This window comes from Pongo pygmaeus, chromosome 10 (genome assembly GCF_028885625.2).
Source record: "Pongo pygmaeus isolate AG05252 chromosome 10, NHGRI_mPonPyg2-v2.0_pri, whole genome shotgun sequence".
NCBI lineage: Eukaryota > Metazoa > Chordata > Mammalia > Primates > Hominidae > Pongo > Pongo pygmaeus.
This window is the reverse complement of record NC_072383.2, coordinates 108,595,582-108,608,739: the sequence shown is the minus strand read 5'-3', so window position 1 is coordinate 108,608,739 and position 13,158 is coordinate 108,595,582. Positions and strand designations below refer to the sequence as shown.

Genomic DNA, 13,158 nt, shown 5'->3' with positions numbered 1-13,158 from the left:
GAAGGAAACAGTAGCGAAAAATCAATGAAACCAAAAGCTGGTTTTTCAGAAGGATTAGTAAAACTCATACATGTCTGGCAACACTGACAAAAAGGAGAGCATACAGATGGAGTTGTCACTATAAACCCCACAGACATTGAAGGATAATTGAAAAAAAAATACAAAGCAGACCGGGCACGATGGCTCATGCCTGTAATCCCAGCACTTTGGGAGGCTGAGGCAGGTGGATCACCTGAGGTCAGGAATTCGAGACCAACCTGGCCAACATGGTGAAACTCCGTCTCTACTAAAAATACAAAAATTAGCTGGGCATGATGGTGGGCGCCTGTTATCCCGGCTACTTGGGAGGCTGAGGCAGGAAAATCGCTTAAACCTGGGAGGCAGAGGTTGCAGTGAGCTGAGATTGTGCCACTGCACTCCAGCCTGGGCGACAGATTCAGACTCCATCTCTAATAATAATAATAATAATAATAATAATAATAATAATAGTAATACAGACCAGGCATAGTGGCTCACAGTGGTAATCACAACACTTTGAAAGGCCGAAGTAGGAGGATTGCTTGAGGCCAAGAGTTTGTGACCAGCCTGGGCAACATAGCAAGACCCCATCTACAAAACTGCAACAACAAAAAAATCAGCCTAGCATGATGGCACGTGCCTGTAGTCCCAGTTACTCTGGAGGCTGAGGTGAAAGGATTGCTTGAGCCCAGGAGGTCAAGGCTGCAGTGAGCTGTGTTCGCACCACTGTACTCTAGCCTGGGTGACAGAGTGAGACCCTGTCTCAAAAAAAATAGAGAAAAATGCAACATAACCAAGTGGGATTTCCAGATAGGCAAGACTGATTTAATATTTGAAAATCAGGCCAGGTGCGGTGGCTCACGCCTGTAATCCCAACACTTTGGGAGGCCAAGGTGGGTGGATCACCTGAGGTCGGGAGTTTGAGACCAGCCTGGCCAACATGGTGAAACCCCATCTCTACTAAAAATACAAAATTAACTGGGCATGGTGGTGCATGCATGTAGCTACTTCGGAGGCTGAGGCAGGAGAATCACTTAGAACCCGGGAAGCGGAGGTTGCAGTGAGCTGAGATTGCACCATTGCACACCCGCCTGGGCGACAGAGCGAGACTGTGTCTCAAAAAAAAAAAAAATCAGTTAATCTATCAAGTTAACAGTAAAAAAGAAAAACTATATAATCATATCAGTTGATGCAGAAGAAGCATTCAACAAACTTCAGCATCCATTCATGTTTTAAAAAAAACTCCTAGCAAACTAGGAATAGATGAGACTTCCTTGATCTGATAAACGGTATCTATTTAATGATGAAAGACAGTGTTTGCTCTCAAATTGGGAGAAAGACTAGGGTGTCCACTCTTACCATTTCTCTTCTACATCACACTGGAAATCCTAACCAGTGTCAAGAGGCAAGAAAAAGAAATAAAAGGCATACAGATTGAAAAGGAAGAAATCAGACTGTCCCCATTCAAATGAGATGATTTCTATGTAGAAAATCACAAGGAACCTACAAAAAGGTTTCCAGAACCTTGAGTTAAACAAGATTGCAAGAATACAAGGTCAACAGCCAAAAATCCATCTTTTTTTTTTTTTTTTTTCTTTTTTTGAGACAGAGTCTTGCTCTGTCACCCAGGCTGGAGTGCAGTGGTGTGATCTCGGCTCACTGCAACCTCCGCCTCCCAGGTTCAAGCAATACTCCTGCCTCAGCCTCCCAAGTAGCTGAGATTACAGGTGCCCCCCACCATGCCTGGCTAATTTTTTGTATTTTTAGTAGAAACAGGGTTTTACCATATTGGCCAGGCTGGTCTGGAACTCCTGACCTCAGGTGATCCACCCGTCTCGGCCTCCCAAAGTGCTGGGATTACAGGTGTGCGCCACCGCACCCTGCCAAAAATCCATCATATTTCTTTAGACTAGCAGTGAACAATTGGAAACTGAATCTAGAAAAACAATACCAGTAATAAAAGCTCCAAATTGGCCGGGTGCAGTGGCTCACACCTATAATCCCAGCACTTTGGGAGGCAGAAGGGGGTGGGTTACCTGAGGTCGAGTTCGATACCAGCCTGGTTAACATGGGGAAGCCCTGTTTCTACTAAAAATACAAAAATTAGCTGGGCATGGTGGTGGGCGCCTGTAGTCCCAGCTATTCGGGAGGCTGAGTCAGGAGAATCGCTTGAACCTGTGAAGTAGAGGTTGCAGTAAGCCTGAGATCTCGCCACTGCACTCCAGCCTGAGCGACAGAGCGGGACTCTGTCTCAAAAAAATAAAAAAGCTCCAAATTAAATACTTAGGTATAAATCTAATGAAATACACAATACATGTAGTATCTATATGCCAAAAACTGCTGATGAAAGAAATCAATGAAGACCTGAATAAGTGGAGAGATGTACTGCGCTTATGGATATGAAGACTCAACAACATGTCAATTCTCCACAAGTTAATAAATGTATAAATTTACTTCAATTGAGGATTTTTTATTAGACAGACATGCTGATTCTAAAATTCAAATGGAGGCCAGGTATAGCGGCTTACGCCTGTAATCCCAGCACTTTGGGAGGCCAAAGCGGGAGGACTACTTGAGCCCAGGAGTTTGAGACTAGCCTGGGAAGCATGGCAAGACCTCATCTCTACAAATAATAAATTAGCCATGGGTGATGGTGCATGCCTGTGGTCTCACCTACTCGGGAGGCTGATGTGGGAAGATCACCTGAGCCCAGGAGGTTGAGGCTGCAGTGAGCCATGATCGTGCCACTGCACTTTAGCCTTGGCAACAGAGTGAGACCTCATCTCCAAAAATAATAATAATAATTTAAAAATTCAAATGGAAAGGTGAAGGAACTAGAGTAGCCCAGACAATTTTGCAGAAGAATAATGTGGAAGGAAGTACAACACCCAATTTTTCAGAATTGCTATGAAGCTGTACAGTTCTCAAGACTGTGATACCGATGAAGAGATAGACATGTAGGCCATTGAAACAGTATAGAGAATCCAGAGATAGACCCACACAAATATGTTCAATTGATTTTTGTCAAAAGTGCAAAGGTAATCAGTTCAGTGGTGGAGGAAGGATAGTTTTTTGTTGTTGTTTTGTTTTTTTTCTTTTTTTTTAAAGACGGAGTCTCGCTCTGTCATTCAGGCTGAAGTGCAGTGGTGGGATCTTGGCTCACTGCAACCTCGGCCTCCCGGGTTCAAGTGATTCTCCTGCCTCAACCTTCCGAGTAGCTGGGACTACAGGCACACGCTACCACACCCAGGTAATTTTTTGTATTTTTAGTAGAGATGGGGTTTCACCGTGTTAGTCAGGATGGTGTTGATCGCCTGACCTCATGAACCGCCTGCGTCAGCCTCCCAAAGTGCTGGGATTACAGGCATGAGCCACTGCACCCGCCCCAGGATAGTCTTTTTAATGCGTTGGGACGACCAGACATCCATGTGCAGGAAAGTGAACTTCAACCTAAACCTCACACCTTACCCCGAAACTAGAAAGGATCATAGATCTAAATGTAAAACCTGACACTGTAAAACTTCTAGAAGAAGACGTAAGAGGTCCGGGCACGGTGGCTCACGCCTGTAATCCCAGCACTCTGGGAGGTCAAGGCAGGTGGATCACCTGAGGTCAGGAGTTCGAGGCTAGCCTGGCCAACATAGTGAAACCCCGTCTCTACTAAAAATACAAAAATTAGCTGGGCGTGGTGGTGAATGCCTGTAGTCCCAGCTACTCAGGAGGCTAAGGCAGGAGAATCGCTTGAATCCAGGAAGCAGAGATTATAGCAAGCCGAGATCACACCACTGTACTCCAGCCTGGGCAACAGAGTGAGACTATGTCTCAAAAAAAAAAAAGAAAACATAAGAGAAAATCTTTGTGATCTTGGATGAAAGCTTTTAGCTATCAGCTGAGTATGGTGGCTCACGCCTGTAATCCTATGAGAGGCCGAGGTAGGAGGATCACTTGAGCCAAGGAAGTCGCGGCTGCAGTGAGCTATGACTATGCCACTGTACTCCAGCCTGGGCGACAGAGCAAGACGTTGCCTCTGCCAGGGGGAGAAAAAAACCTCTTAAATATAGCACCAAAATTCAATCCATAAAAGAAAATATTGATAAATTATACTTCATCAAAATTGAAAATTTTTGACCAGGTGCAGTGGCTCACGCCTGTAATCCCAGCACTTTGGGAGGCCAAGGCAGGTGGATCACTGGAGGTCAGAAGTTCAAGACCAACCTGACTAACATGGTGAAACTGCATCTACTAATACAAAAAGTTAGCCAGGCATGGTGGTGCATGCCTGTAATCCCAGCTACTTGGGAGGCTGAGGCAGGAGAATCGCTTGAACCTGGGAGGCAGAGGTTGCAATGAGCCAATATTGCACCATTGCACTCTAGCCTGGGCAACAAGAACAAAACTCCATTTCAAAAAAAAAAAGGAAAAGTTTTGTTCTGAGAAAACTAGTTAAGAAAGTGAAAAGACCGGCAACAGACTGGGAGAAAATACAGGTATTTGGAAATCACATATCCAGCAAATTACTCATATTCAGAATATTTAAAGAATTTTTAAAACTCAGGCCCAGCACGGTGGCTCACGCCTGTAATCTCAGCACTTTGGGAGGCCTAGGCAGGTGGATTACTTGAGCCCAGGAGTTTGAGACCAGCCTAGGCAATGTGGCGAAACCCTGTTTCTACTAAAAATATAAAAAAATTAGCCGGGTGTAGCAGTGCACACCTGTAGTCCCAGCTACTCAGGTGGCTGAGGCATGAGAATCGCTTGAACCCAGGAGGTGGAGGTTGCCAGTGAGCCGAGATCCACGCTACTGCACTCCAGCCATGGGGGGCAGAGTGAGACCCTGACTCAAAATAAATAAATAAGCCGGGCACAGTGGCTCACGCCTGTAATCCCAGCACTTTGGGAGGCCGACGCGGGCAGATCACCTGAGGTCAGTAGTTCAAGACCAGCCTGACCAACATGGAGAAACCCCATCTCTACTGAAAAAACAAAATTAGTCAGGTGTGGTGGCGCATGCCTGTAATCCCAGCTACTCAGGAAGCTGAGGCAGAAGAATCGCTTGAACCCAGGAGGTGGATGTTGCGGTGAGCCGAGATCGCGCCATTGCACTCCAGCCTGAGCAACAAGAGTGAAACTCCGTCTCAAATAAATAAATAAATAAATAAATAAAATTAAAACTCAACAGTAAGAAAACAACACAATACAAATGGGACAAAGACAAGATATGGGATGGCAAAAAAAATCACATGAAGACAAGCATGGCATGATTAGTCATTAGCACAATGAGATGCCACAGCATACCTATTAGAATGATTAAACTTTTAAAAACAAAACAAAAACTGAAAGTACAGGTGCTGGGAAAGACAGGAAGCAACTATAACTCTCACACATTGCTGTTTGGAAAACAAAGTGATAGCGCTACTCAAGGGAAAAAGTCTGGCAGTTTCTTACCAAGTTAAACATACATTTACCATATAACCCAGCATTTCTACTCCTGGGTCTTTACCCAGAAGAAAGATAAACTTATGTTAAAGAAAAACCTACATAGGAGTGCTGATAGTGGCGTTATTCATTGGCACATGGATCAGTGTCCTCCAGGAGCTAGATTAGGGCTGAGTCAGTAAGCTTCCTTGCAGATGGAGTCCCTGTCTGGATCTGCAAAGGCCACCTGCCCCAGCCCTAACCGTTTTATACTAATAGATTCATTTGAGCAAGGCTTAGAGCTCATCCACTGTCCCACACCGTGGGCTGAGGGACACCCGCTGTGAGCTGATTCAGCTCCCTCAGCACACTTTCCATGGCCAAAGATTGTCAGTTACACTAAGGGCAAACTAATCGTAAGGATTGGGGTGAGCACAGGTTTCTGCTAAATGATGCCTGGACCTTTGTACCAGAAAAAAAACAAGGCTATGAGCCTTGCTACTAGCTGGGTCTTCAGGAATTTTTAGCCAGTCTAGCAACATGACTCGTCATTATGCACAAATACTAATCGCAAAACTTAGTTTGAGGAAATAATGGTGATGTTCCTTTACAGATCATCTTTATCAACATTTCTATGAACAAAACTTTGGCTTGGTTTCTGTTTCAGATCACAAAAATGGACAGCACTTTATAATACCTCAAATGGCAGACAGGTAAGGTCATTGAAATACCAGTTAGTTTTGTCTATCACTAATATTTCCTTGGTTGTATTATGTTTAAGTACATTATAATTTGTGTTTAACAAAGCCCATACATTTTTCTCTTTTATGGCTATACCATTTGGAAATAAGACGGCTGTAAGTAAACCACTATATAAAACTTAAGTTTCAAAGAGCACAAGTAGCAATTTTACTAATAGGAAAATTGAAACCAGTGATATTGTCACTGTTTTAGCCAGTTGTGACAGTATTTTTTATTTATTTATTTACAGAATTCTTCTGTATTATAGGAGATTACATTGTCTATGACAGGGGTTGGCAAACTTTTCTTCTCAAGGGCCAAATAATAAATATTTTAGACTTTGTGGGTAATATGGCCCCTTTTGCAACAGCTTAACTCTACTGTTGTAGATGAAAGCATCTGTGGACACTCCATAAATGAATGGGTGTGTCTATTCCAGTGAAATTTTATTTCTGGAGACTGAAATTTGAATTTCAAATAGTTTTCACATTATGAAATACTGTTTTTTCTTTTTGCCCCCAAACATTTTAAAACGTAAAAACCATTCCTAGCTCAACTGAACAAAAAGAAGGCCATAATTTTGCTGACCCCTGGTATATAAGAGCAGATGAGTTCATTGCTACAGTAATGAACCTTAAACCCTTGTTTTGCAAGTTACCTTTGCACAGAAACTGTCAAGAGTTTATGAAATGACTAACTGCTATTCCAGATATAATCTTGCCATCCCGATCTTTTACATCTTCCCTTTTTTTTTTTTTTTTTTTTTGCTTTGGTAGACACAGGGTCTTGCTATGTTACCCAGGCTGGTTACAAACTCGAGGACTCAAGCAATCCACTTGCCCTGGCCTCCCTACGAGCAACTGCATCTGGCCTTGTATTTTCTTTTCTTTTCTTTTTTTTTTTTTTGAGACAGAGTCTTGCTCTGTCGCCTAGACTGGAGTACAATGGTGCAGTCTAGGCTTACTGCAACCTCCACCTCCCAGGTTCAAGCAATTTTCCTGTCTCCACCTCCCGAGTTGCTGGGACTATGGATGCGTGCCACCACACCCGGCTAATTTTTTGTATTTTTAGTAGAGATGGGGTTTCACCATGTTGGCCAGGCTGGTCTCAAACCCGTGACCTCGCCAGGTGCAGTGGCTAACACCTGTAATCCCAGCACTTTGAGAGGCCGAGGCAGGTGGATCACGAGGTCAGGAGTTCGAGACCAGCCTGGCCAAGATGGTGAAACGCTGTCTGTATTAAAAATACAAAAATTAGCCAGGCACAGTGGCGTGCGCCTGTAATCTCAGCTACTCTGGAGGCTGAGGCAGGAGAATTGCTTAAACCCTGGCGGCAGAGATTGCAGTGAGCTGAGATTGCACCACTGCACTCCAGCCTGGGTGACAGAGTGAGACTCCATCTCAAAAAAAACAAACAAACAACCCTGACCTTGTGGTCCTCCCACCTCGGCCTCCCAACGTCCTGGGATTATAGGCATGAGCCATCGAGCCCAGCATATTTTCTTATATCATGCTTTTTTTTTTAATACTTCAAAAATTGTGACTCCTCACATAAGGGCCTGGAAGGTAACCTGGCAATAGCTTTTGTCATTTAGTTGGTGGACGATTTTTTTTATCTCTTTAACACTTACATGATTGTGGTATTTCAGAAGGAGTTACTTTCACCAGATTGTTCTGTTTAGAGCTCCTCACTGACTCTATTCGGCTGTAGAATGCTTGGTTCTAACATGGTCCATGAACTGTAATTAATATTTTTATCTCTTGGGTGTCTTAAACTTTACAGAGTTCACAAATCTGGCTTTATTTATTTGCTTATTAGCTTTGTATGTTTTCTTAGCAGCCTGGATTTGTCTGAATTGGCAAAAGCTGCTAAGAAGAAACTTCAATCTGTGAGTATTTCTCTGTACTGGTTTTCTCTAGTATGAGAATCGGTGCACCCTGCTGATACCTACTCTCAATGCAGGTTACCTATTGCGTCTGATGATGTTATTTCATACTTTTATTTGTTAAACTAGAAGCAGACTATTGAGTATACAGCAGTGATGACTACAAGGACTATTAAGTTCAGTATATTCAGTTCATTGGTTCTGCTTCAGATAATCTCATTTTTCTCTGTCATGTAACAAGTGCAGATGGCACCTTTGGCATTAGGCAGTTGTTCTCCTCAGGAGAGTTCCCTAGTTCCTCTCAGTGTCATGAGTAAGTAGGGCACGCGTTCTTGGGATGACTTAGCCACGTAGGGTTCTAGAGCTGGTAAATGCTGATGCTGAAATGGTGGCGAGTCCCATAGATTCACTGGCTGCCATTTGGATCCAGCCATACTGTAACTCTCTTTCCCATCCCATGCCGTTCATCAGTGCTTTTTAAATTTCTGCTGTTAAAAGCTGGTGGTCTTGGCCCACGTGCGTGCTCAGAGTTTGCCGGCTGTGTACCACAACCTCCCTTTAGCCTGTGTCTTTCTTCCAGACTGCCCACCTCAGCCTTAGGAAAGTCCTAAGGGCCCAAGGCCTCAAGGCCCTGGGAAATCTACTTCTCTGGGATTGACTTCTCTTTGTCTAGTTCTCTCACATGAAGCCTCACCAGGGCACTTCTCTCCACTTTAACCACCAAAGTATACTCCTCAGCTGTTCCCATTGCTCTGGATCAGAACCAAGATTCTTAACTTCTTTTTGTAACCCGTAAGGGCATCATTCAACTCTCACCTTTCAGAGATTGCCCTGCTTCCCATCTGGTTCCGTGTGTGTGTGTGTGTGTGTGTGTGTCTGTGTGTGTGTGTCTGTGTGTCTTTAGATTAACACGCTCTGAGGCCATGAGCTGCACATTCAAGTCCTCTTCCAGGAATCCTCCTTTGCCTACAGTGTTTGCCTTTCCCAGCTTCCATTTCTCTGATCATTCAAGGACCTGAAATCTGACCAGTGTAGGTAGCAGCTTTCCCAAAGCCTGACTCTGACATTGCAGCTTTCCTAATTTATGACTTTCTCCTCATTTCCGTTTTCACAGAAGACCCTTTACTAAAACTTCATATAATAGTATTAAATATTACATTAAATGAATCTTTATCCTTACTAGTATTTAACTGTATTATGAAATAAATGTGTTTTATGCAATTTGTTTGGTGTCTCTGTGTTCTGTATCTACAGTTTTGTGTGTCTGTGTGTTTTATTGCCTTAAGGAAGTTGTAAACTAAGATGATCGAGATGATAAGTTTTAGAGTCAGATAGCACTAAATATTGTGTGATTTCCTTTTAACTACTCACAATCTGTAAGTAAATTTTATTATAAATAATTCAAACCTAGATAAAAACCCACATTTTCTTAGACTATCCTACATTTGCTTCACTGGAAGCTGCATGAAAGCTGAGATTATGCCTGTAATATCTCTAGCATGTGGCAGGCATGAAGTAAAGACCTGGAACAGAGTCTAGTACAGCTCTCAAGAGCTGCGGCTCTGGGTCAGACTGGTCAGTACATATCTCAGCCCTGCCAAGCTTCCTAGCCTCCCTGTGCCTTGGCATCCTCTCATAGAAAAGGGAGATAAGGATCCTGCAGGGGCTGCCAACCAGAACTGCTCAGAGTGGGCTGCCACCGTTACTTGTTGACCCTCACCCTGTGGTCTCCTTCTCACAGGTGACTATCTTATCAGCGCCAGGTCAGTGTTTATCCTCCAATATCTTCCTCCTGTCCTCCCTCTCTTCCTCCCTTCATCCTTTCTTTCCTTTCTTTTTTCCTTCTCCCTCCTGATGAAGAGCTGAGAGAAATATAACAAAGGCTAATGTATTCCTTGAATGAGTAAATGTTAGCATTTTCAAAAATGTAAACTTGGATCTCAGGTCTGTCACTTACTAGCTCTGTGACTTTAGGCAAGCTACTATCTTCTCTGCCTCAGTTTTCCTGTCTTAAAGATGGGACAATAGTAGTTCCTGTTTTCATAGAGGTGTTAAAAGTGAAATGTGATACTGTTAGCACAGTGCCTGGGATATAAGCCCTTAATTAGCATTGGCCATTGTAGTTGTTGCTAGTAATAATAACATTAGCTTGTAGTCCCATGGAGGAAGAAACTGGATATTTATGAAGCAAGGTCAAGCTCCCAATCGTTCATCATCTTGTCTAGCAACAGGCTCTCTGGGTTTGTTTTTAATTATAGTGCGACCACATTGGGGAAGATTTGGAAAATAGAGAAGGGGGACCATCATTGCTATACTCTTAATGGAGTCAGGCTCAATATTTTGGTACATTTCTTTCAGTTCTTATTTATATGCATATCTTTTTTTAAAACTGGAACTTAATCATAATTATAGACGTTTATAACCTGCTTTTTTCACTCAATAATATATCGTATCCATTTTAACATGTTCCTATGAGGTCTCTGTAACCAGCACTTGTTTTTTCTTTTTTTTCGAGACAAGGTCTCACTCTGTCACCCAGGCTGGCGTGCAGTGATGCCATCATGGCTCATTGCAGCCTTGAACTCCCAGGCTCAAGTGAGTGATCTTCCTGCCTCTGCCTCCCAAAGTGTTGGGATTATAGGCATGAGCCACCACACCCAGCCTGTAGCCAGCATTTTAAATTGCTGCATTAAATCCCTTCTGGCCAGCTAGTGCCTCTTTTCTAGCCCCTCTTAAAGTGTGAGGTACTATGTGTGGATGTAAGGAACCCAATAGGGAATATAACAGATTCAGCATCTGTCCTCCCAAAGCAGATGTCAGACAGTTTAACAGTCACAACTACCACGTGTCAAGGTGTTTCATGAGGCAGAAAGAGCAGAGAGAGGCGGAGCCACCCCAGAAGGGGCTTAACCTCATCTGGGCCAGGAAGACCTCAATTATCCTCCATGTGCCCAGGGAGGCACTGCAGGCTGTGAGGTGGTTGTTGTGTGCTGAAGAGTCAGGCTGTGCTTTGGTAGGAAGCTTCCTTCTGGAGACTGAAGCAGTAGGACTGCTACTGAGAAAGAGAGCAAAGAAACTCAGCTGAGGTCTGGGTTACGTTTTTGTGCAAGGGCACATTTTATCCTCTCAAAACAGCATGGCTTTTGCTTTTCTTTTTTCTTTTTTGAGATAGGGTCTCACTCTGTCACCCAGCCTGGAGTGCAGTGGTGTGCTCTTGGCTCACTGCAGCCTTGATATCCTGGGCTGAAGTGATCCTCCTGCCTCAGCTTCCTGAGTAGTTGGCACTACAAGTGTGCACCACCACACCCAGCTAGTTTTTGTATTTTCTGTAGAGGCGGGGTTTCGCCATGTTGCCCAGGCTGGTCTCCAACTGCTGGGCTTAAGCAATCCACCTGCCTCAGTCTCCCAGAGTGCTGGGATTATAGGTGTGCACCACTGAGCCTGGCTGTTTTTGCAAGGGTATAGGATCCCTTAAACTTTGGGGAACTGATAAACGCTTTTAAGTGCAGAAAAGGAGGCTTACAGGATATCACAAGAAGAGTAGAGAACTGGAACCTACTTCTGAGATGATGCACTTTAGATGCCTCTTAGCTCCTTCATAGCAGCAGCTCTGTCTGTGTCATAAAGTAGTGAAATTGCTGTGGTTGGCAGACATTTCTAGAGGCCCTGTACGATTTTGAAAATGTTATGTCTGTTTAACAGTGGGTATGTACCAAGCACTGGCATTGGATAAGACGTAGGCAATAAAAGGGTGACTAAGTTGCAGTTCCCTCTCATCCTCCTGGTGTTAATCGTTGTCCCTTGTGTTCCTGATATTTTTTACTTTCAGCTAAGTAATCATTTGTTTGAAGAACTTGCCATGGATGTGTACGATGAAGTTGACAGGCGAGAGACGGATGCAGGTGACTTGACGTGGCTTTATCTAATAAGCTTCTGTTATCAGTGGGCAGTGAAAAGCTGCCAGGCTCAGTGTTTTACTAGTCCAATTTCTGCTGTCCTGATGGTGCGAGTGTCAACGTTTGCCTTTGCGTGTGTTGGCTTCAGAGTGTGTTTCCCCTCGTAGTGCGTGAGCTGTGCCTCCCAGGAGCAGTGGCACACAGGTGTGTGATGAGGTTTGTCTCTGGCTCTTTCCTCTGGCTAGTCTGGCTTGCCACGCAAAACCACAGCGCCCTGGTAACCGAGACAACGGTCGTCCCCTTTCTTCCGGTCAATCCTGAGTACTCATCAACACGAAACCAGGCAAGTGGCTCAGTTTGGAAAGGAATAGTAGTTGGGGAATGGCTGATGTCAGATGTTTCATTTTCCCAGGACAAGTATTCTAAATGTTTTGATTGATTAAAATTTAATATCCTTTATACATAGACACACAACCCCCAAATTGATAAGAAAAACAATAGACTATAAATAAATGACTGGGAAATAATATGAAACAATTCACAGAAGAAATATAAATGGCTTACAAATGTGAAGAAATGTTTAACCTTGTCGGTAATCTAAGAAAGCAACTTAAAAGCATTAGTGCAAGTTTTATCAGTCAAATTAATAAAATATATAATAAAGGATACTCCAAACTGGTAAGGATGTGGTAAGCTGAGCTTTCTCTTGCAACAGATAGAACTTTAAATTGCTATAGATGTTAGAAAAGCAATTTGTTTACCAGTTTCAGAAGCCTCAAAATTAAGTACATCCTTTTACATGGGAATTTCTCATTTGAGAATATGCTCTAATAAAATAAAAATTTATGCACGTGATTTTCGTCAAAGCACTGCTGTATATAATAGTGCGTTAAAAACAGCTAACACATCCATCAAGAGGAGAAATGTTGAATGAATTAGGAAGGTGTTTTAGTCTTTATAATTAGCAGCTATATATAAGGATAGGGTATATCGAGACTATGATTTTGTTTAACTTAAATTTTTTTTTTTTTTGAGACGGAGACTTGCTCTGTTGTCCAGGCTAGAGTGCAGTGGCGCCATCTCAGCTCACTGCAACCTCCACCTCCCGGACCCAAGCAATTATGCTGCCTCAGCCTCCCCGAGTAGCTAGGATTACAGGCACCCACCACCATGCCTGGCTAATTTTTGTACAAAGTCCTAACC

At 43.4% G+C, this 13,158-nt stretch overlaps 1 protein-coding gene across 23 annotated transcripts in view; it reads left to right on the top strand.

Annotated features, from left to right (window-relative positions):
* GIT2 (GIT ArfGAP 2) overlaps positions 1–13,158 on the top strand; it is a 66,778-nt gene that overhangs the window by 22,897 nt on the left and 30,723 nt on the right. For 11 of the 23 annotated variants that reach the window (XM_054443851.2, XM_063646722.1, XM_054443862.2 and 8 more), the window contains exons 8-11: positions 6,101–6,146; positions 8,011–8,062; positions 11,889–11,961; positions 12,201–12,298. In XM_054443851.2, coding sequence (XP_054299826.1) covers positions 6,101–6,146; positions 8,011–8,062; positions 11,889–11,961; positions 12,201–12,298 — 269 coding nt within the window. Of the gene's footprint in view, positions 1–6,046; positions 6,147–8,010; positions 8,063–11,888; positions 11,962–12,200; positions 12,299–13,158 lie in introns of all 23 variants that reach the window. The other 12 variants (XM_054443860.2, XM_054443857.2, XM_054443854.2 and 9 more) reach the window with 3 other exon arrangements.